Source organism: Zootoca vivipara, chromosome 10 (assembly GCF_965207765.1).
Source record: "Zootoca vivipara chromosome 10, rZooViv2.hap1.1, whole genome shotgun sequence".
NCBI lineage: Eukaryota > Metazoa > Chordata > Lepidosauria > Squamata > Lacertidae > Zootoca > Zootoca vivipara.
The window spans coordinates 2229619-2253374 of record NC_142593.1 but is presented as its reverse complement, the minus strand read 5'-3'; the positions used below and the strand labels follow the sequence as shown (position 1 = coordinate 2253374).

At 46.8% G+C, this 23756-nt stretch overlaps 2 protein-coding genes across 2 annotated transcripts in view; one reads left to right on the top strand and one right to left on the bottom strand.

Annotated features, from left to right (window-relative positions):
* TMC1 (transmembrane channel like 1) overlaps window positions 1–23756 on the bottom strand; it is an 86701-nt gene that overhangs the window by 51666 nt on the left and 11279 nt on the right. Inside the window, exons 7-9 of the mRNA XM_088653161.1 lie at window positions 5854–5996; window positions 1769–1913; window positions 606–800 (exon numbers count right to left, since the gene is read on the bottom strand). Of these exons, the coding sequence (XP_088509287.1) occupies window positions 606–800; window positions 1769–1913; window positions 5854–5996 (483 nt within the window). The remainder of the gene's footprint in view (window positions 1–605; window positions 801–1768; window positions 1914–5853; window positions 5997–23756) is intronic.
* Window positions 16058–19689, top strand: LOC148684348 (uncharacterized). The gene has a single exon (XM_088652873.1). The coding sequence runs from the start codon at window positions 17695–17697 to the stop codon at window positions 19687–19689; it is 1995 nt and encodes a 664-aa protein (XP_088508999.1). The 5' UTR covers window positions 16058–17694.

Genomic DNA, 23756 nt, shown 5'->3' with positions numbered 1-23756 from the left:
GCCAGCCCAATCATTAGGCAGAGTGAGGCGACTGTCTGAAGCAGCCGCTGCTGTGAGACGCAAAGTGATGGCAAGATATTGGAGGACAGAGTTGGATTTGATCTGCACACCAAAGCCAGTTTGCTGCTCTGCAGTGGAGGAGAATATGCTGTCCAGTGTTGACACAAGGTCCAACTGCCAGTATGGTTGCTTTTTGTATGTGGAAGTGGGAGCGGCTTTCCTCTTGTACTCCACTTCAAGAAGCAAAATGGTGGTGCTGAGAGAGAGAGAGAGAGAGAGAGAGAGAGAGGAGAGAGAGGAGAGAGAGGAGAGAGGAGAGAGGAGAGAGGAGAGAGGAGAGAGGAGAGAGGAGAGAGAGAGAGGAGAGAGAGAGAGGAGAGAGAGAGAGAGAGAGAGAGAGAGAGAGAGAGAGAGAGAGAGAGAGAGAGAGAGAGAGAGAAGCCTCCCTAACCATTGTTCTGGCCTGCCACTAGCATGGAGCCCAGAGTCCAGATGACTCCTGAGGGAACGTGGCTCCCAACAAGGGGGCCAGGCTCCCTTACCCCTGCCCTACATCACCCTGCTCAGTAAAGACAACCCAGAAAACAAAACATGCTGGTACGAACTTCATTCCTCTCCCACCAGCCATAGTTTTCAAGGCCTTCCAAAGCAAATTGTTGGGATCGCCTCACAACAAAGTAGATGAGGTAGCCACTCCCAGCTAGTGTGCAAAAGGCAAAGAAATTAGCGAGAACCCTCAGGAATCGGGTCAAGTGGACATTCTCTTCCTTCCGGCTCTCTTGCTCCTCCACAATCGCTTCCTGTATTTATTAGAAACAAACAAGAAAAACATTCATCAGTATTCATGGTACCAAGAAGTATAATAGCATTCGCCTAAATTCGCCATCGCCGGCCAGGTGCCTGACTAAACTCTCATCAGCCCCAGCCAGCAGAATTGTTCAAACCATCTGGATGTCAACAGGTTGTCCATGAATGAAACTATTTGAAGATCCATCTCTGCCAGTATAAGCCTGACCACTCACTCCATTCAAAAGGGACACGGTCTTCTTCCATGTCCTTTATCCTTCAGAGGCTGGCTGACTGAAACAAGGAACAGGGAGTCATGGCTGGGGTAGGAAAGATAGGGATAAATATCCCCTCCAAGATTGCTGCAATCCACATAGCAATTGGTGTCTCACAGGGCTAGAATTAATTTTTAAAAATCAAGAGATGTGGGTCACTTTACACATTATGCATGACTTGTGGCTAACAGCAGCAAGGTGTTTAATGAGATATGTAAGCAAAGAAACTTGCAACCAACTATATTGTGGCACAGCTAAACAGGGCTGAAATCCAAACAGCTCCGGCGTCTGTGTTTGCCAGTTCAGTGGTCAGCTTCCACAGCTGCAGGAATATGCCAGGCCTTCTTTTTCCAGGACTCTTCCTGCAGAATCAGTTTGTGTAGCAGGAATCCAACAACCAACTTGGTTTACAGGCTGTTGACAAGGATCTTCTCATTCACCGGGCCTCATAGACCTGTTCCAAGGCCTTTCAGTCTCTTTTCCCTCCTTTTTTTCCAGGAAGGCAACCTCCCCCTCCCTAGGTCAGAGATGCAGCAATCTATCCCAGTATTGTCTACACTGACTGACAGCAGCTCTCCCGGGTTTCAGGCAGGAGACATTTCCAGCCCTATCTGGAGATGCCAGAGATTGAAAGTGGCACTTTCTGTCTGAAAAGACTATATGAACCTCAGTAACGTTCATACCTGAGATCAGACTTTATACATTACCTTAAAGCTAGTTGTTATTGATGCAAATTTGTTATCTGCTGTTTCAGGATTGCCAATCAAGTAATCCCAGCTCGTGAACATTTTCCAGCTGAAGTTAAAACTGTTATCATCTCCACCACCATCGTCATGGGCATTCTTTGCCATTCTGAAAAAGGGGGGGGGTATTTTTAACATGCTAAAAACATAATGCGTTGGGGCCTAGAGTTGCTCCTCCCCCATCACAGATGGATCTGGGATTCAGCGAAGTTGCTCCAATGGAAGAAACCGCCCACTCCCACACTGTTCAGGAAGATGCTGAGCCCCACCAGAGTGGCATTTCAGAGGGCTGCGAGGGAAAGGAGGACTCCATGAGAATAGTGCCTCCTTCCTCTGGTGCCCGTGGAACTCTACGGATCTCAGCCCTGGATGCAAACCAATGTATGAATAAGTCCTCAGAAAATCTTAGGAGGGTGGGTTGGGGTAAATATCGCTTTATTTTCTAAGGGCTGTCAACTGATTAAAACATTTTAGTTGATTATTGGTCATCTGGTTCTGACTAATTGTTTACTCAATCAAGTTTAATTAAATTTGCATATTGCCAGAATCTCAATATACAGATACTCCTTTAAGAAACTGGGGAAGTATAATTTACAATTTAACAAACATATGTCACATCATTAAAAAAAGAAGCTTTAATTGCATAATCTGCAGGTTAAACAATTATTAGTTGCAATCCAATGCTCCTTTTCTGGAGAGTGATCCACACTGAATAAAGTGGGACCTACTTCTCTATTAAGGAACTTAGGAATCGGCACCTCTGGCAAAGGTCTTTCTCATCGCCTGCTACCTGATCCACTTAACTGGAGTTGCAAGGGCTGTGGGACTTTTTGCATGCAAAGCAGAGTCTCTTCCACTGAGCTATGGTCCCTCTGGGATTCATTGGACCGAACAGCATGGCCTGTGGCCCTTCTCTGTGTTTGTTTGCAACACCAAGCAGTGTTGAAATTCACTGAAATTGTGGAGGAGAAAATGGTGCTTTTATGCATGTAACTTTATGCATTGCCACAGTTAGGGATCCTCCAGACTGGTGTATTTTTGTGGGTGTATTCTGCAACACGTTCGTCACACAGTTAATAGCCCATTCATTGTGGGTTTATTTTGCCTTATTAGTTGTTCTGCCATGATTCCCCAATGCTATAGCACACTAGTGCTGTCCAGAGGGGCAACAGCACAACAAAAGTGGGACAGAAAACCAAACAAACCCGAGAGCATTTATGAAAAGTTAATTTTAGCAGGAAGTTACAGGATATGTGCTGACTCAGAATGAAGCTGTATGGCCACCCACAGATGGAATTGAAAGCATATGACTGCCCACAGAGCATCATGAACACAAATAATCAAGAATGCACAATAAAAAGGATGACTGAGGGGCCCTTAAGAACAGCAGGTAATTCGGTCAAAGAGCTAAAAAAAATGGACTGGCGGAAATATTGATGGCTGATTTGTACTTTGATGATTTCTGTAAATGTCATACCAATTTCATTCTCCCTTTTCTCTCCCCAGTTGTTATGTCTTTCCAGGTACTAGCAGAAAAAAGAGCCAAGCAAACAAAAAGCTGACAGTTACAGTTGGATTTTGCACTGATCATATTGTTTTCTGTGAAATCACCAACAAGCCAAAGAATATAAGAGGATTTGCTCTTAAGGTTACCTAAATATAGATCAAGATTATCTCACGGCCAGATGGAAATCTAACACATCCAGTGCATGTTCCCCCCAGGGTGTTCCTTTTGTTTTGCCTCCAGGGATTGTGCTGCAAGGCTTTTTTGGTGGTGGGGAGAATCCCACTGGGTGGCTGGCAGCTACTCAGCTATAATTCCCTGGGAGGATTCAGTAGGAAGATTTTTCACAAATACAGGATCAAAGAAATATTTTTAATGGCTCCCTCTTAACTGGGTTAAAACAAAATGGTAACTTCTGAAGTCAAATTTTTTGTACCTTAATCAAGCATACTCTGGAAGTGAAGAGACTAAAAATAAATGGCTTTTTCCCACAGGGTTTAGAACAGGGGTGGGCCACATTTTTCAGTCCAAAGGCAGGCAGCATTCTCTTGTGGGGAAGCTTCCGCAAGCTGCAGATTAGTGGTAGTTGGGTTAGAGACAAAGGAGAATGGAGCTACTGGTCTGATTCTCACATTTGCACAGTGGGCTGTATCCTGGCCATGCAGACCATGGAACAAAGAGGAATCTGCCAGAGGCAGATTTAGGGCAACACAACTGGTTCTGCTGCACTGCTCAGCCTCAGTGAGGATGGACTCTATGCGTGTCAATGGAGGTGCATGCATTTGGGGCTCCCTCACATGAAGGGGAATCCTGGGCCAAGCACGAGTGCTCTTCCCATTGAGAAGCCCTACGCATGTAGAGCCCATTTTCACAGAAACATAATGTACGGCTGACAGGGTGTGTGGCCAGCCAGTGCGATCCCACTCCCTGAGTCAGTGTGTAAGGGGGGGGTTGTGCCCACCTTGATTTGAGCATTAAACAGGCTGTGACATCCTTTAATAAATTACCAGTCAGCTACACGGACTGAGCTTTCCTTCACCCTGCCAGGAGGTGCCAGGGTCTGAACCTGGGACCTTTAGCATGCAAAAGATGGGATCATTTGCTATATCCCTTCTTCTTATCATGCCTGTAGTGAACATGGAAACCTGCACCTGCAGCATCTTCATTACAGCTGATATATTTAAACATACAGGGAAGGTGTCCTAGACTGGGGCACTGAATGCAGCGGGAGGCTGGTGCACAGAAAGGAGAGGGCCGGCCAGCCCAAGACATTTTGCTGCCTGAGCCAAAGGGCAAGATGGCAACCTACCCCCATTCCATATACAAAAGCTAACCAGATAGGCATTTGAGTCTTAGTTTAACACTGCTAAAGGAATGATATCTTATCAAAGGGCCTGAGAGCAGCAGACTAATTTGGGGAGTGCAGGGCAGTCTGCATGGCACAGAGCAAAGTCCCCTCCCTGTCTCTCAGCATCACCAATGGTTGGGCTGGCCCTGAAACTGGAAGGCAATGGTGGAGCCAAGCTCTGTGTGGGATTCTCAAAGAGAAAGCGCCAGCAAAGATGAGGCTTTCAAGGCATTTTTATGGCCACAAAAAACCACTGCAATCTTGCGAACAGCCATTTACAATTTATTCCATATTTGGTTCCTGTTCTCTCCTCCCAACCATCTCCAGCCTGCAAGGCCAGATAAGGAAGAATGATTGTAATTTCTGGATGTTACTTAGCACTATGCTAGATGGAACACTTTACAAAATAAGAAAAGTTGACTGCTCCCTTTGTTACACATTTGTTTCACGCATCTTAGCTGTACAAAAAATGTGGTGCTATTTTAGTTTAGGAACCCTCTGCCAGACTGTGTAATTTGTTCCAAAGTGAGTAATAAAATAAACATTTGCTGTAAAATGTTAAATAACAGTAAAGTAGTTCAGGATTTCCTGCTCACCTTCTCCACGCACCCCAAACCCTACATTCATTAATCCTGCTGTTGAAGGTGCTGCACCAGGGAAAATGCATTCAATACAATCAAATTCAAGAGAAACATCCTTTCCCTCTCTACACCCCAACCTTCCATTTTAGATTGTCATACAACAACTGGACTTAAGCTGACAATGGGAAATGGTTTAATTTGAATTTGAATTTTTAGAGATTTGGTGGGATCTGTACTAAGAGGGGGGCAGGATGGAAAGGGAACCTCATCTGGAACTGATTTTATGCATTTAGCTTTTCAGTAAGTGCTAAATTCCAAGAGCATCGAGGATGAGACAAGAAGGAAAGAGTCTGAGTGGTGCAGTGGTTAGTGTATGGGACTAGGGTTGGAGAGTCTCTGCTCAATCTCCACTCAGCAACCTTGAACTAGTCACAATTTCCCAAGCTAACCTACCTCACAAGGTTTTGTGAAACAAGGTACGGACAATCATGCATGCTGCCTCGGGCATCTTGGAAGACAAGCAGGGTATGAATGCAATAAATACTAAAGAGAAATACGGATCAGTCTGTGAATATATATCCCATCCTTTATTTCATTAACATCAGAAGAAACTTACGTGCGGATGACAACCATGAAACTGTAACCGATGGACCCGACTCCCACCAAAAAGTAGGAGAGAGGCAACCGGAACTTCAACCACCCAATTGTTCTCTGGTTATTGTAATAGCCATAGAAGAGGACAGAATACTGTGCAAGACCCTGAAATGTCAACGACAAAGAACAAATTAGATATCTTCCTCTAACTTCAAGCAACAACAAATGCAATATAAGCACAGGGATACTTTTAAACTAGACTAATTTGACTCATGCATTGAGTTGGGGGTCCAAGGGGCTGATACAGAAGAGGAGGGAGGAAAGAGATAAGGGGAAAGAGTGGCGTGTAGAGCTAGTGACTAGACGGCAGCCACCTTCTGCCGAAATTCCCAAACATAACTTCTAGCCAACTCCTGAGGTTGCCATCAAAATAGAATTTTTGGGGGGGGGGGCAAAACACACAAGAAATGGTCTCACCTCAAAAAGATAAAACAGAGTTCAGAAAAGGACAAGCAGAATAATCAAGGGGACAAAGCAACTCCCCTATGAGCAGTTTCAGGAAAAGGTAAGACATGGATGAAGTCTCAAAGATTATGCTCGGTATGGAGAAAGTAGACAAAGAAAGGCTTTTCTCCCTCTCATAACACTAGAACTCGTGGACACCAAATGAAGCTGAATGTTGGAAGATTAAAAAGCTCTTCTTCGTGCAGAGCAGTTAAATGATGGAACTTTTCCCACAGGACGCAGTGATGGTCAACCAACATGGATGGCTTTAAAGAATTAGGCAGATCCATGGAGAATAAGTGACTGCTGGCCATGCTCTGCCTCTATAGTCAGAGGCCGTCATACTTCTGAATACCACTTGCTGGAAAATGCTCAGGTGCTGCTTGTGGGTTTCCCACAAGCATCTTGTTGGCCTCTGTGAGAACAGGATGCTGGACTAGATAAGACACTGGCCTGATCCAATAGGCTCTCCTTATGTCCTTAAGATGGAGTAGGTTGTACAGCATATTGAACACAGCACAAATGTTCTTCTCATCATCCATCTAGGTGCTTGTGTGAGAAATACACACAACATTTCATATGTGACAGGCAGCAGATGCAGTATTTCCTAAGTGGAGATTAACCTCTGTATTAGAAACCAACATATGCCTGGGAGTTCATTATATGAATCATTCACTAGATTTTATTCATGCAAGGGATATAACAGATCAACCCTCTTTGAGATGAGGGTATTATTGAGTCATCAAAAATATTGTGATGGAACTTAAGTCGGGTTAAGTGGGGATGCAGCCTGTGAAATAGTATGGACCAGGCCATGCAGGGCTTTATAAATCAAAACCAGGGCTTTGTGTTGTGTTGGAAAAGCAATACCTAAATCTAATAAATGATATACCACTAGGAAATACTCTGATTTGCTAAATGAAATTACTATTGCTTAAAGATGTCTCTCCAGTGTTACTGCTTTCCAAAATTAAGTAATAGGGTGCAAATGTTTGGTGATGACTGACAAGAAGTAGTGATACAACTGGACAAGCGTTTCTTTGTGTCTCTTAGTTACAACAAGCATCTGTCTCTACTGGAGACCACTTCTTGAGGTGGGCCAGATAGCCATAAAGCTTGCAAGTGGCCATAATGAATTCAAATCAGACACCAAGAGTTCAGCGTGTGCCCTTGTAATCTGCCAAGGGCCTACGGATCAATTGGAAAGGGTTTTAATTGACTGTGGTAATGCGGAGAGGCTTAGCCCTCATGCATATATTTCCCTTCCCTTCTGCTGTTTTGCTGCTGGTTATTTCTTGAAAGTAAACCATTAGTAGATTAAAATGTCAATAGGCTAACATCCTTCTGTTTCATTTAATCGCAAGCCATGCATTTGATGTATTGTGATGGTCGGGCTGCCCGAGAGGAGTCACAAACTCTGCCTGCTAAACCTCATTTACAATCTTGACTCTGGTGCAATTGAAATATTAACACATGACAAGTAAATATGACTAGATTTGTGGTATGACTATCAATCGAGCTGACATTGTCTCTGCTGGGGAATTATGGGGCTCTTGCGTGGTTCAGTTATTTGCAGAACATTGGTGGTGTGTGAAAGACATACAATGGTTGCCCAGGATCCTTTGTTCTTTCTATTGTACCACTGTCCTAAATCATTATTACCCTGGGCCCAAAAGGCACACAAAGTTCTGCTTATCTGTCTCAATCTTCCCCCTCTGTTCTCTTCTGACTGAGCAGGGAACCAAATGTGACCCCTTACATTCAACTTACAGATTTTTAAAAATGCAACTAGCAGGTACTGATAATTCTGGACATCACAGAAGACATGGAGGGGGATTTCACCTTTTCCTTCCGAGCTGTGCTCCTAAGGAAAATCCCTCCTCTGAAGGAATTTCCACTGACACCAAGGAGGGAAATCTGTATTGACTCCCAATGCAAACAGCAGCTTCAGAGAAGAGATTTTCAGCAGGACTGTAATAAGGGAAGAAAGGGTTGCATTTATGCCTGTTGTGACGAGGGATTGATGAATCTTCTATCAATTCCACTTCCCCCAGTTTCTCATTTTCCCCATTTTAAATTCAGTTCCCCACATATCTGCACTGATTTGCAATTTTTTTAAAAAAAAAATCTTTATAAATATTTGCCCACATTTTAGTGCAAAGGAGGGGCAACTTTCATTTTGGAATAATGACAAAGCAATGTTCACAGCTTCAAATATTAACATATGAAAATCAAATATCAACAATAGAAAGTTAGCATTAAAACAGAAGAGTATAAAGTCATATAAAAGCACAAAGGCAGTAGTAATACATCAAATCAGAGTTCAATTAAATTATAGTATTTATAATTTAATTAATTATAATATTTATAATTTAATTAATTATAAACGATGCTGACGCCGAACCCCTACACATATCACGAAAAACAGGAACATTGGCAATCCACCACACCCAACTCCCCATCCCACCCACCTCTTTCCCCCTTCCTCCTAATGTCTCAACAAGTAAAATTGATGTGTAAAAATGATGCATGAGACACTGCACTACCTTTGTAACCCAAGAAAATCCTTAATAAAAATAATTAAATGAAGCAGCAGCATGAAATACAGTGTGCAGGAGCCACTATTGCCGGGGGGGGGGACAGATGAATAAAATAATGTATGCATAGATCTTCCCATCACAGATTTGATCTTAAACCATGGTTCTCTGCCCATATGGTGTTCTTGCTGGTGTGTGTCTTCAATTAATATCTGCTTAATGTGCAATTAGGTGCCAATTTTGATGAAACATTTTTACTCCACAGAGGAACAGATGTGACCAAGATTACATCAGAATGTGAATTTTACATGGCAGATCTGTAAACAGATTATTACATTCCTGCCAGAGCTCCTGCTGCCAAATCTCTCCTGCAATATGGATGTTTCATTTTGACACAACATTTTTCAGGTAGTACAGTATATGCTTCCCTCCACTGAAGGAAAACACTATATGGAAGAAAATTGGCTGTCAAGGCTTTGGCTGTTTCCTGGGCATTGCAGCTAAGTTCAATATTTGTAATCATGAAGAATAGATGAGAGAATTTCCTTCCATGTTCTGCTCTGTTCTTGTCCCTCCCTTTTTTCTGCTTGTGTTTCTTTCCTCCTGAATTTGTTCAGTGAAGAAAATGTCTACAGGTTGCTTTCACTGGGTATTGCCTAAGCATGTGAAATAAGGGTTCAGTAATGAACAGAGAGGGGACACGCATTTCTTGGCCACACCAAAGCCATGTTTCACAGAGTACCAAATCAGGTCAAAAGGGAAAGCTGACTTGAGACCGGGATGGGGAATCCTTCTATTGTTTCAACCAGACATGCCCCGGTATGCCCCACCATCCCAATCAACATGATCCGATCACCACAACCTCCGCCCTAAGCCCATAGGAAGGTACACATAACAAAGCCAAGCCAGGATGTTTGGAAATGACAGCTATCTCGTCTGATTACACAAACTCCTTGCCGCTGCTGACCAAGCGTCTCCGTCCCCCCCCCTCCCAGGAAAGGAGATTATCGATTCCAAGGAAGCCCAGCCGATCTTGTTGCAGTAAACAGTACCAAAATAAAGGAGGAATTTTCTTTATACTGTCTCTAACAAATGTTTCCTTCGATACACTGTTTGGCCTGAGATCCCGTTATATTTTGTTACTGAATGTCAAAGTGTTCCGCTGTAGCTGTCATTGCACGATCGCTGTCAGAACGTAATCGTTCCTTCCACTTTTCACCCGCTACAATTGTATGTAAACCCTCTTTAGAATGCACATGAAACTGTAACTTCTTGCTACTTATCATCAATATTGTATACCCCGATCAGCGCATTATCACAAGTTGATTTCTATATATGTTTATGAACTCCGGTGTATTAGTTCTCACATATTCTGCTGAATTAGGATGACTGTCCCTCCCGCCTCATCATATGTAATACCACACTGCCACCTAGCTGGCCGCGGACAGATGACACAGATACACAAAATTAAGGGAGAAAAACAACTTTATTTAGATTTTTTTATCACCGATGTTCTCCGCATCTCCGTTGGCTCATCCTGAAACAATAGGAAAAATTATTCATGCATCAGTCAGCTACCACCAAAGATTGTCACCTTTTGTCGCTACCCATCACGGACTGTTAAGCCTTTGTACATGCCTGATTGCTTCCTTTCCGCCCGCTTCCCGCCTTTTTCACGCTAACTGTGTAACATGGAGAAACTGTTCCTATAAAAATCCAAAGCTTCTTTTGTTCGGGGTTCTTCTCCACTAAATTTGCTGCGTGGGGTTGAACCGCTGTTGCAACGGCCTTTTATTTCTTTATTTTCGAGTGGGTTAATAAATTTTGCCTTGCTCTGACAGCTCTGGCTGGGGCTCTGTTTATTTTCGTAGCGGTAAGCAGCGGCAATTGCGCTAGTTTACCAGGATCTGCAGACTCTACCTGGGTCAAGATCCCCTTTGTTTAAGGTGCCCAGAGACCTACATAATTTTACAACAGATTTGGCGACCACTTCGGGGACCCAGTTTTTCCTTGAGCCCCGACCTTTCTGGGGAAAAGGAAGCCCTGCGCGCTCCTGCCATTTGCAGGGGGCATCCAGACCTCAGGGGCCGGAGCTCTGGGGAGTGATTGGGAGTCCGGCGAGACCGGCCAGAGCGGAGCAACGTTTCGGGGAAGGTTGTGTGGGTTTTTTTTTTCTCCCTTTCTCTTTTTATACCAGGACTTTAAGTGTTGAGAATCCGGAGCTTCAGGGAAGAATCGTTGTGAGTATTAAAAGGGGACACCTTGGGTGAGCTAAGAACCACAGCAACTAAAAATCTATTTCTCCGCTTGAACTATCCTTTTCTACTCTCCTCTTTGGACCTCAGTTGCAGCAAGGCTGCCAAGGCACGGGTATAAAGTAGAACTGAGGTGCAGGGCAACAGTCTTTACGTTAAACGCAGTGCTTAGAAAGACTGTCCCAGCTCCCTTCTGCCAAACTGAGCAGAAGTCTGAGCAAACTGTCGCCTTTTCTACCAATCTGGGAATCTGGCTATCCCAGCTCTGTTTCCTATTCCTCTGCTCTTAATCTTCGGGTGAAGACGCCCCCCTGCCATGGCGACCCATTGTTGGGTATGACCCATGACCAGGGAACGCAAGTGCACCTGTTCTTTTCCAACCTTTTATTCCTCAGTTCCGACCTGGCATTGCATAGGCAAGCGTTCAGTAGGATCTGAGTTTAGTGTGTAAGAGGCAGGGAAGTTGCTGTGGAACCCTCAGGCAATTGATGACCAGTGGGAGGGTTCCAATAGGGTTTTAGCTGCACCAGCCGCCTAGTAGTTAGTGCACGCGAACGGCAGGCAGAAACACCACTAGAACGTGGGGGTGGGTCATAGACTCGGAAGGTTAAGTGTGTCCAGGAGAAAGGGTCGGGGACCCAGAACTGCAGTATAAAGAGCCAGAATAAACATGGGTGCGCATAATTCAAAGGAATTCCTGTCCCAGACTCCCAGCCGTGGCAAAGCTCAATGGAAGCTTCGCCAAAGTGGGGACTCTGAGGATGAAAGCCCATTACAATTCATATTCGAACATTGGCATGAATTACCTGGGGTGGAAAAACTTGACAAAAATCGGCTAAAGAGACTCTGTCAAAAAAACTGGATCCGCGTCACCACGGACCATCCAGAGGGAGAGAAGTGGATACCGAGAGGTTCCTTTAATGCCCAGCGAATCTCTGCACTAAGAATAACCCTAGAAGACCAATATCCCTTGCAAATTCGATATCTCAACTTATTTGAAAGGGCAAAAATCCTTCTTAAAGGAACTGAAGGTCCAACAGCCCCACAAATGCCAGTGATAAAGGAAAGGAGCCCAAGACCCCCACCGTACCAGGAAACAATCATAGAAGAGCCGGTAGACCAGCTCTGTAGCCCTGCCGAAGCCCCGGCACCCTCTCCTTCTAACGCAAACAGACAACGGGAGGATGAGGTCCAAAACTCCCGGAGTGCAGTGGAAGGCGGATCTGCAACTCCTGCCATGCCTAGTCTAAGTCCAGCACCTCAGGGCGACCTCGAAGCCCGAATTCCTGTTGAAGTACCCCCCCAGCTAAGTCCTGTCGCTAGCAGAACTCGTAGTCGTGACCCAGAAAACAATTTAATGGAGCAACTAGTGACAGTTCTATCGGAATTAAAGGGATCGTCCACAAAGGAAAGAGACCCCATAGAAAGGGACCCAGAGGCTACTGAGAAAACCCAGGGACAATATCCCTTAAGGTCAGTCCCAGTTTCAGATGGGACAAACTTCGTCTATTCCCATGTTCCCTTTTTAACCTCGGACCTACTGAATTGGGCTCAGCAGATGTCGACCTTAAAAGACAATCCTGACATGTGCTATCGTAAAATTGCCATTATTTTTTCTACTCATAATCCCTCCTGGGCAGACGTACACATGCTCCTGAATGGTCTTTTTAATGAGCCCGAACGGGAGGAGATCTTAGAGAAAGCAACAGAAGCCCTAAAATTACCTGATGTCCAACTCAATAAACCCGCAGGGATCGAGCCTCTAACTGCAGCCCAACTTAGAACCGAACCAGAATGGGACTATAACACCACGCCTGGGATTTGGTATCTGAAGGCGTTTCGAAAAGCCATCTTACATGGGATAAGGCTCGCGGGAAAAAAATCTACAAATTGGACTAAGATCAGGGAGGTAACCCAAGAACCTGATGAAACTCCCACCGCCTTCTATACCAGGCTAATAACCGCCTTTCGGACATGGGGGGGAATCGATCCTGATACCCCAGACAACCAAGTAGTGGTAAAAAGCTTCTTTAAAGACCAAGCTTGTCCGGACATCAGAAAATTCCTCTCCCTCCAAGTAGCCTATGAAGGGAAACCCATGAGTGAGATCCTCGGGCTTGCGAAAACCATTTATGATGGAAGGGATGAGAAAAAGAAAAAGGAGGCAAGGAAGGAAAAGGAGGACGATGCTAGAGTCCTCGCCTTGGCTTTGAGTGCAGCCAGTACCGCATATAACCCCCAGCCGAGTTACCCCTTCAGAAATTCAAAGGCTCCCACACAACCTAGGGGGATGAACGCACATGCAAATCGTCAAGCCTCTCCTTACCAAAGGGCTAACAATGTCCAGCATCGAGAGGCCACCTCTCTATGCTTTTTCTGCAATCAAATAGGGCATTTCAAGCGAAATTGTCCACTACTCTTAAATACCGTGGCACCAAAACCAGCTCTAGGGATGGGATCCACGGCAGCACAAAACCCTAACCCGATAGCGCCAAACCCTTTCCAAAATCAGCGCCCATTCCAACTACCGCTGGAATTTAACCAGGAGCAAATGCACCCCACTCTTAATTCAGAGACTAACCAATGACAATTAAACGGGGATCCTTCGAACCTTGCCCTGGTATGCCCGACAATTGCATTATCAGCCCATGACCCCATATGCACAATCACCATAGATGGCCATGAGTATCAGTGTTTACTAGATACAGGGGCAACTTTCTCAACTTTAAACGACAGCCATCTGAGGTCCAGTCAACAAAAGCAACGTATTATGGGCATAGACGGGATCCCCAGGACATGCGCTCTTTCAGAGCCAGCGAAAGTAACGATAGGGCCCCTGGCTGCCGAGCACTCATTTCTACTGACCTCGAGCCCTGTCAACCTACTAGGGCGAGACCTACTATGTAAATTACAGGCAACTATAACTTGCAGCGCTGAGGGTATCTACCTCCACATGCCAGAAGAGGCGGCAGTCTCCTTTCAAGGCATTTTAAAAGAAGAAAACCCGACTGATTTAGAAATACCAACCCCTCTGATTGACAAGGTACCAGTTCACCTGTGGGGAACTACAAATACCTCTGTGGGACTCTTAAAATCGGCAGATCCCGTTGTTATTAAATTCCGCACCGATGTCCCATACCCCTCCATCAAACAGTACCCCTTGCCGCAGGAGGCAATAGAAGGATTGAGACCAATGATACAGGATTTCATGGATCAAGGCATCCTTGTTCCCTGCGTCAGCCCATGCAATAGTCCACTCCTGCCGGTACGCAAACCATCACCCCCGGGTGCCCCAGTTAAATACAGGCTTGTCCAAGACCTCAGAATTATCAACAACTTTGTGATACCCCGCCACGCCATCACCGCCAACCCTAATACCATTTTGACCGGAATCCCACCAGATAGTACATATTTCAGTGTCATTGATTTATGCTCTGCCTTCTTTTCCATAAGAGTGCATGAGAAAAGCCAATTTTTGTTCGCCTTCACGTGGGAAAAGGGACAGCTGACTTGGACTAGACTCCCACAGGGATATGTAGAGAGCCCAACAATTTTTGCCTGTGCATTGCATAGGGACCTACAAGACCTCTCCTTTCCTGGAGGCTCCTCCCTTTTACAGTATGTAGATGATTTGATAATTTGCTCCACCTCCGACACTAATTGCCACCTGGACACCGTCCATCTGCTAACCGCCCTTGCCGACAAGGGCCACAAGGTCTCACCAAAAAAACTACAATATTGCCAAACTGAAGTAAAATACTTGGGTCACATAATTGGCCACGGAACAAGAGCTTTGACAACTGAGAGAGTAGATGCTATAGCTAAGGTTCCCCTGCCAAAGACCAAGAAACAGCTCCGAGGGTTTCTAGGAATGAGCGGATTCTGCAGGTGCTGGATCCCAGGATATGGAGAATTAACCAAACCCCTTGTAAAAATGACTAATAAAGATGAACCAGAACCTCTTCAGTGGTCCAAGGACAGCTTACAAAATTTTGAAACCATAAAAAGAGAACTGAGGTCGGCTCCAGCCTTAGGGTTGCCAGACTACCGTCTCCCCTTCTCATTATTTGTACATGAACAGAAGGGGGTAGCATCCGGAGTTCTGACGCAAACCTTCAGAGGTCAGGAACGTCCTGTCGCGTACTACAGCATACAATTAGACCCAGTGGCGAAGGGGACTGTAGGTTGTCTCAGGGCGATTGCCGCGGCTGCGGAATTAGTGGACAGAGCCCTAGAGATAGTTCAAAACCAAGAGCTAATTTTAAATGTGCCGCATGCAGTAGCCACCTTACTAAACTTAAGGAACTGTCAACATTTCAGTAACGAACGTCTAAACCAGTATGAAGCCGCTCTACTCACTCCCTCGAATGTACGCATTAAAAGAGTCAACACCTTAAATCCCGCCACCCTTCTACCTCTGCCCGATGATGGCACCCCCCATCACGATTGCACCTTAGCTGTCCGACTGGCAGAAAAACCCCGGGAAGACTTAGATCATCTCCCCTTAGAAAAACCAGACCTCTCGATTTTTACTGATGGAAGCTCCAAGGTGGTGGCAGGACACAGACAAACCGGCTATGCTGTAGTCACACATGAATCCATCCTTGAGGCTGCGCCTATTAACCCACGCTACAGTGCGCAGGCAGCAGAGCTTATCGCCCTAATCAGAGCCTGTGAATTAGGCGAAGGCAAGAGCATTAATATCTACACTGACTCCAAATATTGTTTTGGGCTAGTACATGCTACGGGAACTCTTTGGAAACAAAGAGGATTCCTAACAGCTGCAGGAACACAGATCTCTCATGCCCCCCTCGTAAAAAGGTTAATGGACTCCATACATTTCCCGAAGGCCATATCAGTTATACACTGTAAGGCACATACAAACGGGACAGACTTTGTGTCAACGGGAAACCGTATTGCGGATGCCGCTGCCCAGGAGGCAGCGGCCATGAGAGGGGAAATGTATAGGAATGAATTTCAGGCCATTGTAGTTCCAGCCGACGTGGACTTCACTCGAATGTATCGCACTGCGAGCATAGAAGAAATAACCTCATGGCAGGAACTAGGGGCCCAACTTAAGGACAATTTATGGATTATGCCAGATGGCCGCCTGGCAATGCCAAAGGCTTGGGTACCACGCCACCTCCGGGTACTACATAATTTCACACATTGGGGAACAAACCGACTTAGTGACAGCATTCTTAGACACTGGTATGCCCCGGGTGTCCACCAATTTGCCAAATCAGTGACTAAAAACTGCCCCATATGTGCAGGTTTTAACCCCAAAACCGAACCTCGCAAACCCCCAGGCTCTAGACCATGGGCGTACATTCCCTTCGAAAGCCTTCAACTGGACTTTGCCGAACTTCCTAGCTGCTTAGGATATAAACAGTTGCTAGTGATAACAGACCGCCTCTCGGGGTGGCCAGAAGCGTTTCCGTGCAAACACGCAAACGCACAAACTGTAGCCAGGATCCTCATGCAAGAAATTATACCTCGGTACGGAGTTCCACGCCGTTTAGACTCAGACCGTGGCACCCATTTTGCGGCTGAAATAGTCCAAGCCATTTCCAAGGCTTTCGGGATAAAATGGCAGCTCCATACCCCATACCACCCCCCTTCGTCCGGACAAACTGAACGAATGAATGGGTTGATCAAGACCCAACTTGGTAAGGTATGCAGAGCCACAGGCCTCAAATGGGTTAATGCCCTCCCGTTAGTCCTGCATAATATCCGAAGTCAGCCACGAGGACTTTTAAAACTCTCCCCTTATGAACTTTTATTTGGAAGACCTTCCCCAACCCATACTACCCAACTCCCAATTTCTGAACTGGAAGCTGGGGAAAATGAACTAATTGCCTATGTAAGACAGTTGCAGCGGCAACTCAAAAGGCTCCACCAATATGCTGCAAACTGTCAAAATGTACCCCTTGATGTTGATGCCCACTCGTTTAAACCGGGAGACTGGGTACGCATCAAAACCTACAGACGTATTGCCCTACAACCGCAATGGGAAGGACCATTTCAGATCCTCCTCACAACCCCGACTGCTGTCAAGGTGGCCGAACGCTCTGCATGGATCCACCACACCTTCTGCAAATCAGCACAACCACCGGAGGAAGAGGAGCCTCAACCAGACGACGCTGAGAGACCTACACGACCGCCATCCGAGGACATCACTCCCCCAGACGACTCTGCATCGAACGCTCACCCTGACGTCGACCTTCCTGGCGACACCGCAGCTCGACCAACTACGCCGTCACCTCAAGGAGACGACTCTGGCTGTGAGACCCCGGAGAGGTGGATGTCACAGATTCTGCTTGAACCACGACCAGACGATCCTGACCACCCTCCTATTCGACTGCAATTCCGGAAGGAGAAGACCACCGAAACTGACGCCTGAGTTCCCTGTTTTTGTTTTACCTACCCTTATCACAACCCTCTTCTCCCCTCACCCCCCCTTGCATGCCGTCAAGCCCAAGCCCCAATTCCCTTCCTCCCTAGGTGTATCGTGTCTGTCATGTTCTTCTTTCTCTCCCACACAGATTGGCGACTCACCCCTAAAAGATGGACCGCCTCCTGCTCCTGGCATGCAGTTTTTCCGCCCTCCTGGTAGCCGCGAAACCACCATTCGACTGTGGAGGGAACCCGACGGATTTCTTCTTCCTGGACCGACGAGCGGTTGATTCCACCGATCCCTCATCTCGGAGCAACTTGGGAAACCTCGACTTCTGCCTGCCCGGAACCATGACTTGGCTCCGACATGCTTTCCGCCCCCGCTTACGGGACACTCAAGTCTGGGAACTGCTCATCCGGTCTGCCTCGTATTCCATCATCGGACGTGCATTCTACACCATTGACAACCTGTGGAACCGATTAACTTGCCACAATGGAACTTATCACAAAACTCAATGGGGAATGACAGTCAGGACTTATGACCCCACTGAGATAGGACATGGACTCTGGGAAGGGTATACGGACTCCGCTATTAATGATTTCTGGACTTATGGACTCACCTGCACCCATCCTGTCACTACCACCACAGTTCAAGGTATTTGTGTACGAAAGTTCTGCTGTCTATGGGATCTGGGGACCTTTTCAGCATGGGATGGGAACAAGTATGTGGAAGGATGGTTACACCCGGTTGGGGGTAGCGCTGATCTAGAGTGGGACTTCAAGGGGCCCCAGAGATGTGGAGGGATAGCTTCCGACTTGTATCTCCTTCAACGCCATGACCCCCTCCACCCAGTCGGCACGGCCCCCAGATCTATCAACTTATCTGAGTTCCCTGATTCCCAACGCAACTCCCTAAGATCCGCTTGGCAAGGCAATTCCTATATCCAATTAGTACAGAAGGTAGCCCATGCAACTAACCTCACCGACTGCTGGATATGCGCTCATACCCCAGCACATATTGAGCAAGGAGTACCTTTTGTTGCTACACCCCTCACACTAGATCAGTACAGATCCCAATACCTCTTCACCCGCAACCTGACCTTTATAAAGCCTACCTCTCAATATATCTACTTAAGCGGGGAAATCACCGGGCCACTATGTAGAAAATTTTCGGGAACCAAGGACCACATAGGATCCAGTTCCTGCTTAGTGACTGTCATTAGTGACCCTGAGGGAAACAGGACATGGATTCAGAACCGTACCCATTCCCGCCCTTACCTAAATATGAAATCTGCCCTAACCGCAGTGCTTTACCCCTTTATAACCGAAACCCCTAGTGCGGCCCTTGTGGAAACCTTTCAGACCGGCCGTATTGGGGAACCCTTGGGTGGGTTGTTCTGGGTCTGTTCCACACGAGCTTTCACTTGGGTCAGCATACACATGCAAGGATCCTGCTACCTGGGTCATGTGCACCCGGGGCTTCGAGTAACCCGGAATTTACCCCATGGCCGTAGAAGGAACAGACGCTCCCCAGTGACTTCCCGGAAGCCCAATGCTAGTGGAGAGACATGGCTCCGTGCACTCATTCCTGCATACGGAGCCTACTCTAACCACTTGGACATTTTACGATTGACGGACATTTTGCTCCGTTTTATAAACGAATCTGAAGCCTCCACCATGTCAGTCCTGACGGAGTTGACCCAGGTCCGCTCCATGACCCTACAGAACCGCCTTGCTCTTGACCTCCTCTTGGCCTCCCAGGGCGGCACATGTAAGCTCATCGGGGCAGAGTGCTGTTCCTACATTTCTGACCAGACCCTTAACGTCACCGCGCATCTCCAGACAATGGATTCTCTCGTTCACGACCTAAGGAACATCCAACATGAGGGGATGGGGGATTGGGACCCTTGGTCGTGGCTCCCAAACATTAATTGGCTAAAGGAGGTAGTGAAGGGGACTATCTATATCTCCATATCCCTGGCACTCCTCCTATTTCTCTCCTGTTGCTTCCTGCAGAGCTGTTCCCCAGTGACAGCTGCTAGCCGATCGTTAGGCTCCTCTGTGCGCCTGCAAGCCGCCCTGCAACAGTTCCCTGAGTACCCTGAAGATATCCCCATGTTCCATCTAGGGAACGGAGACTATTCAAACCCCAGTGTGCGGCATTAATTTTTAATTAATTAAAAATTAGGCCGCAGAGAGGGGAAATGAAATAAGGGTTCAGTAATGAACAGAGAGGGGACACGCATTTCTTGGCCACACCAAAGCCATGTTTCACAGAGTACCAAATCAGGTCAAAAGGGAAAGCTGACTTGAGACCGGGATGGGGAATCCTTCTATTGTTTCAACCAGACATGCCCCGGTATGCCCCACCATCCCAATCAACATGATCCGATCACCACAACCTCCGCCCTAAGCCCATAGGAAGGTACACATAACAAAGCCAAGCCAGGATGTTTGGAAATGACAGCTATCTCGTCTGATTACACAAACTCCTTGCCGCTGCTGACCAAGCGTCTCCGTCCCCCCCCCTCCCAGGAAAGGAGATTATCGATTCCAAGGAAGCCCAGCCGATCTTGTTGCAGTAAACAGTACCAAAATAAAGGAGGAATTTTCTTTATACTGTCTCTAACAAATGTTTCCTTCGATACACTGTTTGGCCTGAGATCCCGTTATATTTTGTTACTGAATGTCAAAGTGTTCCGCTGTAGCTGTCATTGCACGATCGCTGTCAGAACGTAATCGTTCCTTCCACTTTTCACCCGCTACAATTGTATGTAAACCCTCTTTAGAATGCACATGAAACTGTAACTTCTTGCTACTTATCATCAATATTGTATACCCCGATCAGCGCATTATCACAAGTTGATTTCTATATATGTTTATGAACTCCGGTGTATTAGTTCTCACATATTCTGCTGAATTAGGATGACTGTCCCTCCCGCCTCATCATATGTAATACCACACTGCCACCTAGCTGGCCGCGGACAGATGACACAGATACACAAAATTAAGGGAGAAAAACAACTTTATTTAGATTTTTTTATCACCGATGTTCTCCGCATCTCCGTTGGCTCATCCTGAAACAATAGGAAAAATTATTCATGCATCAGTCAGCTACCACCAAAGATTGTCACCTTTTGTCGCTACCCATCACGGACTGTTAAGCCTTTGTACATGCCTGATTGCTTCCTTTCCGCCCGCTTCCCGCCTTTTTCACGCTAACTGTGTAACATGGAGAAACTGTTCCTATAAAAATCCAAAGCTTCTTTTGTTCGGGGTTCTTCTCCACTAAATTTGCTGCGTGGGGTTGAACCGCTGTTGCAACGGCCTTTTATTTCTTTATTTTCGAGTGGGTTAATAAATTTTGCCTTGCTCTGACAGCTCTGGCTGGGGCTCTGTTTATTTTCGTAGCGGTAAGCAGCGGCAATTGCGCTAGTTTACCAGGATCTGCGGACTCTACCTGGGTCAAGATCCCCTTTGTTTAAGGTGCCCAGAGACCTACATAATTTTACAACACATGATTAAGACTAGATCATTCACATTGTGTGGTTTTACATGGTGCTGCTGTGAACAAAACCAAAGGGGCCTGCATTCTCTTCATCTGCCAACAAGGGCAAACACCAAGGAACCAACTGGGTAGTTTCCCCCACCCTTCAGTTAAGGCAGATTGCAGCAAGTATTTACTGTAGTATTTACTGGAATTGCAATTGCCTGTGTCCCATAGGAAACGGCTCCCCCACAGCACTTTAAACTACTGCGAGAGGTTCCCACGGTAATTTAACATGCACTATCAAGTCACTCACTGTAAATCCAACAGTTGCTCTGCTGCAAACAATGTCCTTGATCCCAAAGGGTAGAAAAGGCAGTGAAACAAATGGCTAGGAGCCCATTTCTTCACTGTCTTCACTTATCTTTCTTTAACTATCTTGCTGTTGCCTGTTTGCCGGTTTGTTATCTCATAAGCACAAAAGGCCAAATGAATCCCACGGGGCAGTGCCAGGGAAGCAAATCCACCTATACTACTTTTATACCTCCTGAAATTGGCCAGTGATGGCTCAACATGGTGGCCTTTGGGGATCTATTATATATGGCATGTAAACTTAATAAATATAAAGCCAAACGATCATTTTTCAGCTGCATGTTGCTCACTTTTAACTTACTGTACATGACAGAAATCCCAGTGACAAGTCAACGTAAGAGCTTATTTTATGACATCAGAAAGTCCCACTGTGTTATGTATTAGTGTATATAGTTTTTCATCAGGTCCTTGACAGTTGTTTTAGGAGGGAACTTTGAATTATGTTTGATACATTGTTTGAGCCAGCCTCTATAAAAGCAGGCCAGCTCGGCAATGCTGTTCTGTTCTGTTCTGGCTTCCGAATAAAGAGCTTCTTGGAGAATCGCTGTGTCGTCTGCCCACTATTTAATAATGGCGACGAGGATGGGATGGATGAACATCAGAGCACAGCCAGATTCGGACGCTCACCGAGCGGAATCACTGAGCGGAATCACTGAGCTGAATCACTGAGCAGAACCAATTCAGAGCTGACTGTTCCGGCTAGAGCACTGTGTTCCATCCATCGCCCTCCACGTCGGCATCGGAATCATGGCTTCATTCGTGCCTCTACTGCCGTTTGCACCAGCCTCTGAATCGTGGGACGCTTACCTCACTCGGTTTGCCTGCTATCTCCAAGCAAATGAGCTGACAGCGGTGTCTGCAGAACGGAAGCAGGGTCTTTTCCTCTGTCTTTGTGGCTCCAAGGTCTTCAAGACAGCCCGGGCCTTGGTCGCGCCTCTAGCTGTTGAGGCAACACCATGGGACACGCTCAAAGAGAAGCTGCGTAACCACTATGCGCCCAAGCCGTCCAAAATTGCTGCCCGTCATGCGTTCTACCACAGAGATCAGGCAGAGGATGAGTCGATCAACAACTACATCGCCGCGCTTCGAAAGGCCACCCTGCACTGCCAGTTCCGAGACTTAGAAGACGCCCTGATGGATCGAATTGTCTGTGGAGTCCGGGACAACCGTCTACAACGGCGCCTCCTCGTCATGCCAGACCTCATGCTGCAGAAGGCCATTGAGGAGGCAGCGGCCTCAGAAGCTGCTGAACTCTACGCTCAGGATATCCGCAAGGCCAGCAGCCCACATCCTGCAAAGAAGACAATCCCCGTGCACCACGAGGAAGCCAGCAGCGACGAGGCACCCTCCAGCGAAGACGATGACGTGCACCAGACAAAGCGGGAGCGCAGGAAATTCAAACAGAGGTCCAAGGTCCAATTAGAATGGTGCCGGTTGTGGAGGCAACCATTCTCGTGTCAAGTGTCGGTTCAGAGACGCCATCTGTTGGCACTGCTCCAGAAGGGATCACTTCGCAAAGGTCTGCTGATCAGCTCCATCTGAGACACCCCCATCACCGTCTCGTAAGTCCAAGGATTCATCCTGGTCTGACAAGGAGAGCTGTTTCGCCCTCACCAACTACCGCTGCTCATCCGGAACCACGATTGGCCAAACCGACTCACCTATGCGATGCATGCTACACGTCTCCGTGCTCATCGAAGGAGCTCCATGCAACATGGAGATCGACACCGGGTCTGCCATGTCCATTGTGTCCTGGAGCACCATCAAAAGACTTGTGCCCAAGCTGTCCAAGAGGCAACTCAATCTACACCGCATACACCTGAGGGACTACCAGGGAAACGACATCCCCATGGTAGGTGTTGGCCAGTTCCGGGTCACTTTCAATAACTTTTCGGGCCAGCTCCGACTAGTGGTGGTTGAAGGTCAGTGGCTGAGCCTCCTAGGGCTAGACTGGTTTGATGCCCTCAGCCTGGAAGTCATCGGCATCAACTGCATCTCTGATGCAGAGACTGAGGGCCTAATCAAAGACTTTGCCGAGGTTTTTGATGGCACTTTGGGACAATATACAGGCACGCCCATCTCCTTTAGCCTTGATCCACAAGTCACCCCATCAAGCTAAAGCCACGCCGGGTTCCGTTTGATCTCAAGGCTAAGGTGGACGAACAACTGGACAAGCTCATTGCACAAGACGTTTTGGAGCCAGTTGACCACGCCAAGTGGGAGACCCCCATTGTCACGTCTGTCAAGCCGGACGGATCGGTGAGAATATGTGCAGACTACAAGTGCACGATCAACAAGGCACATCAGCAGCACGCTTATCCGGTTCCCGTCGTCCACCACCTGCTGCATTCCCTGGGTGAGGGCAAGGTCTTCG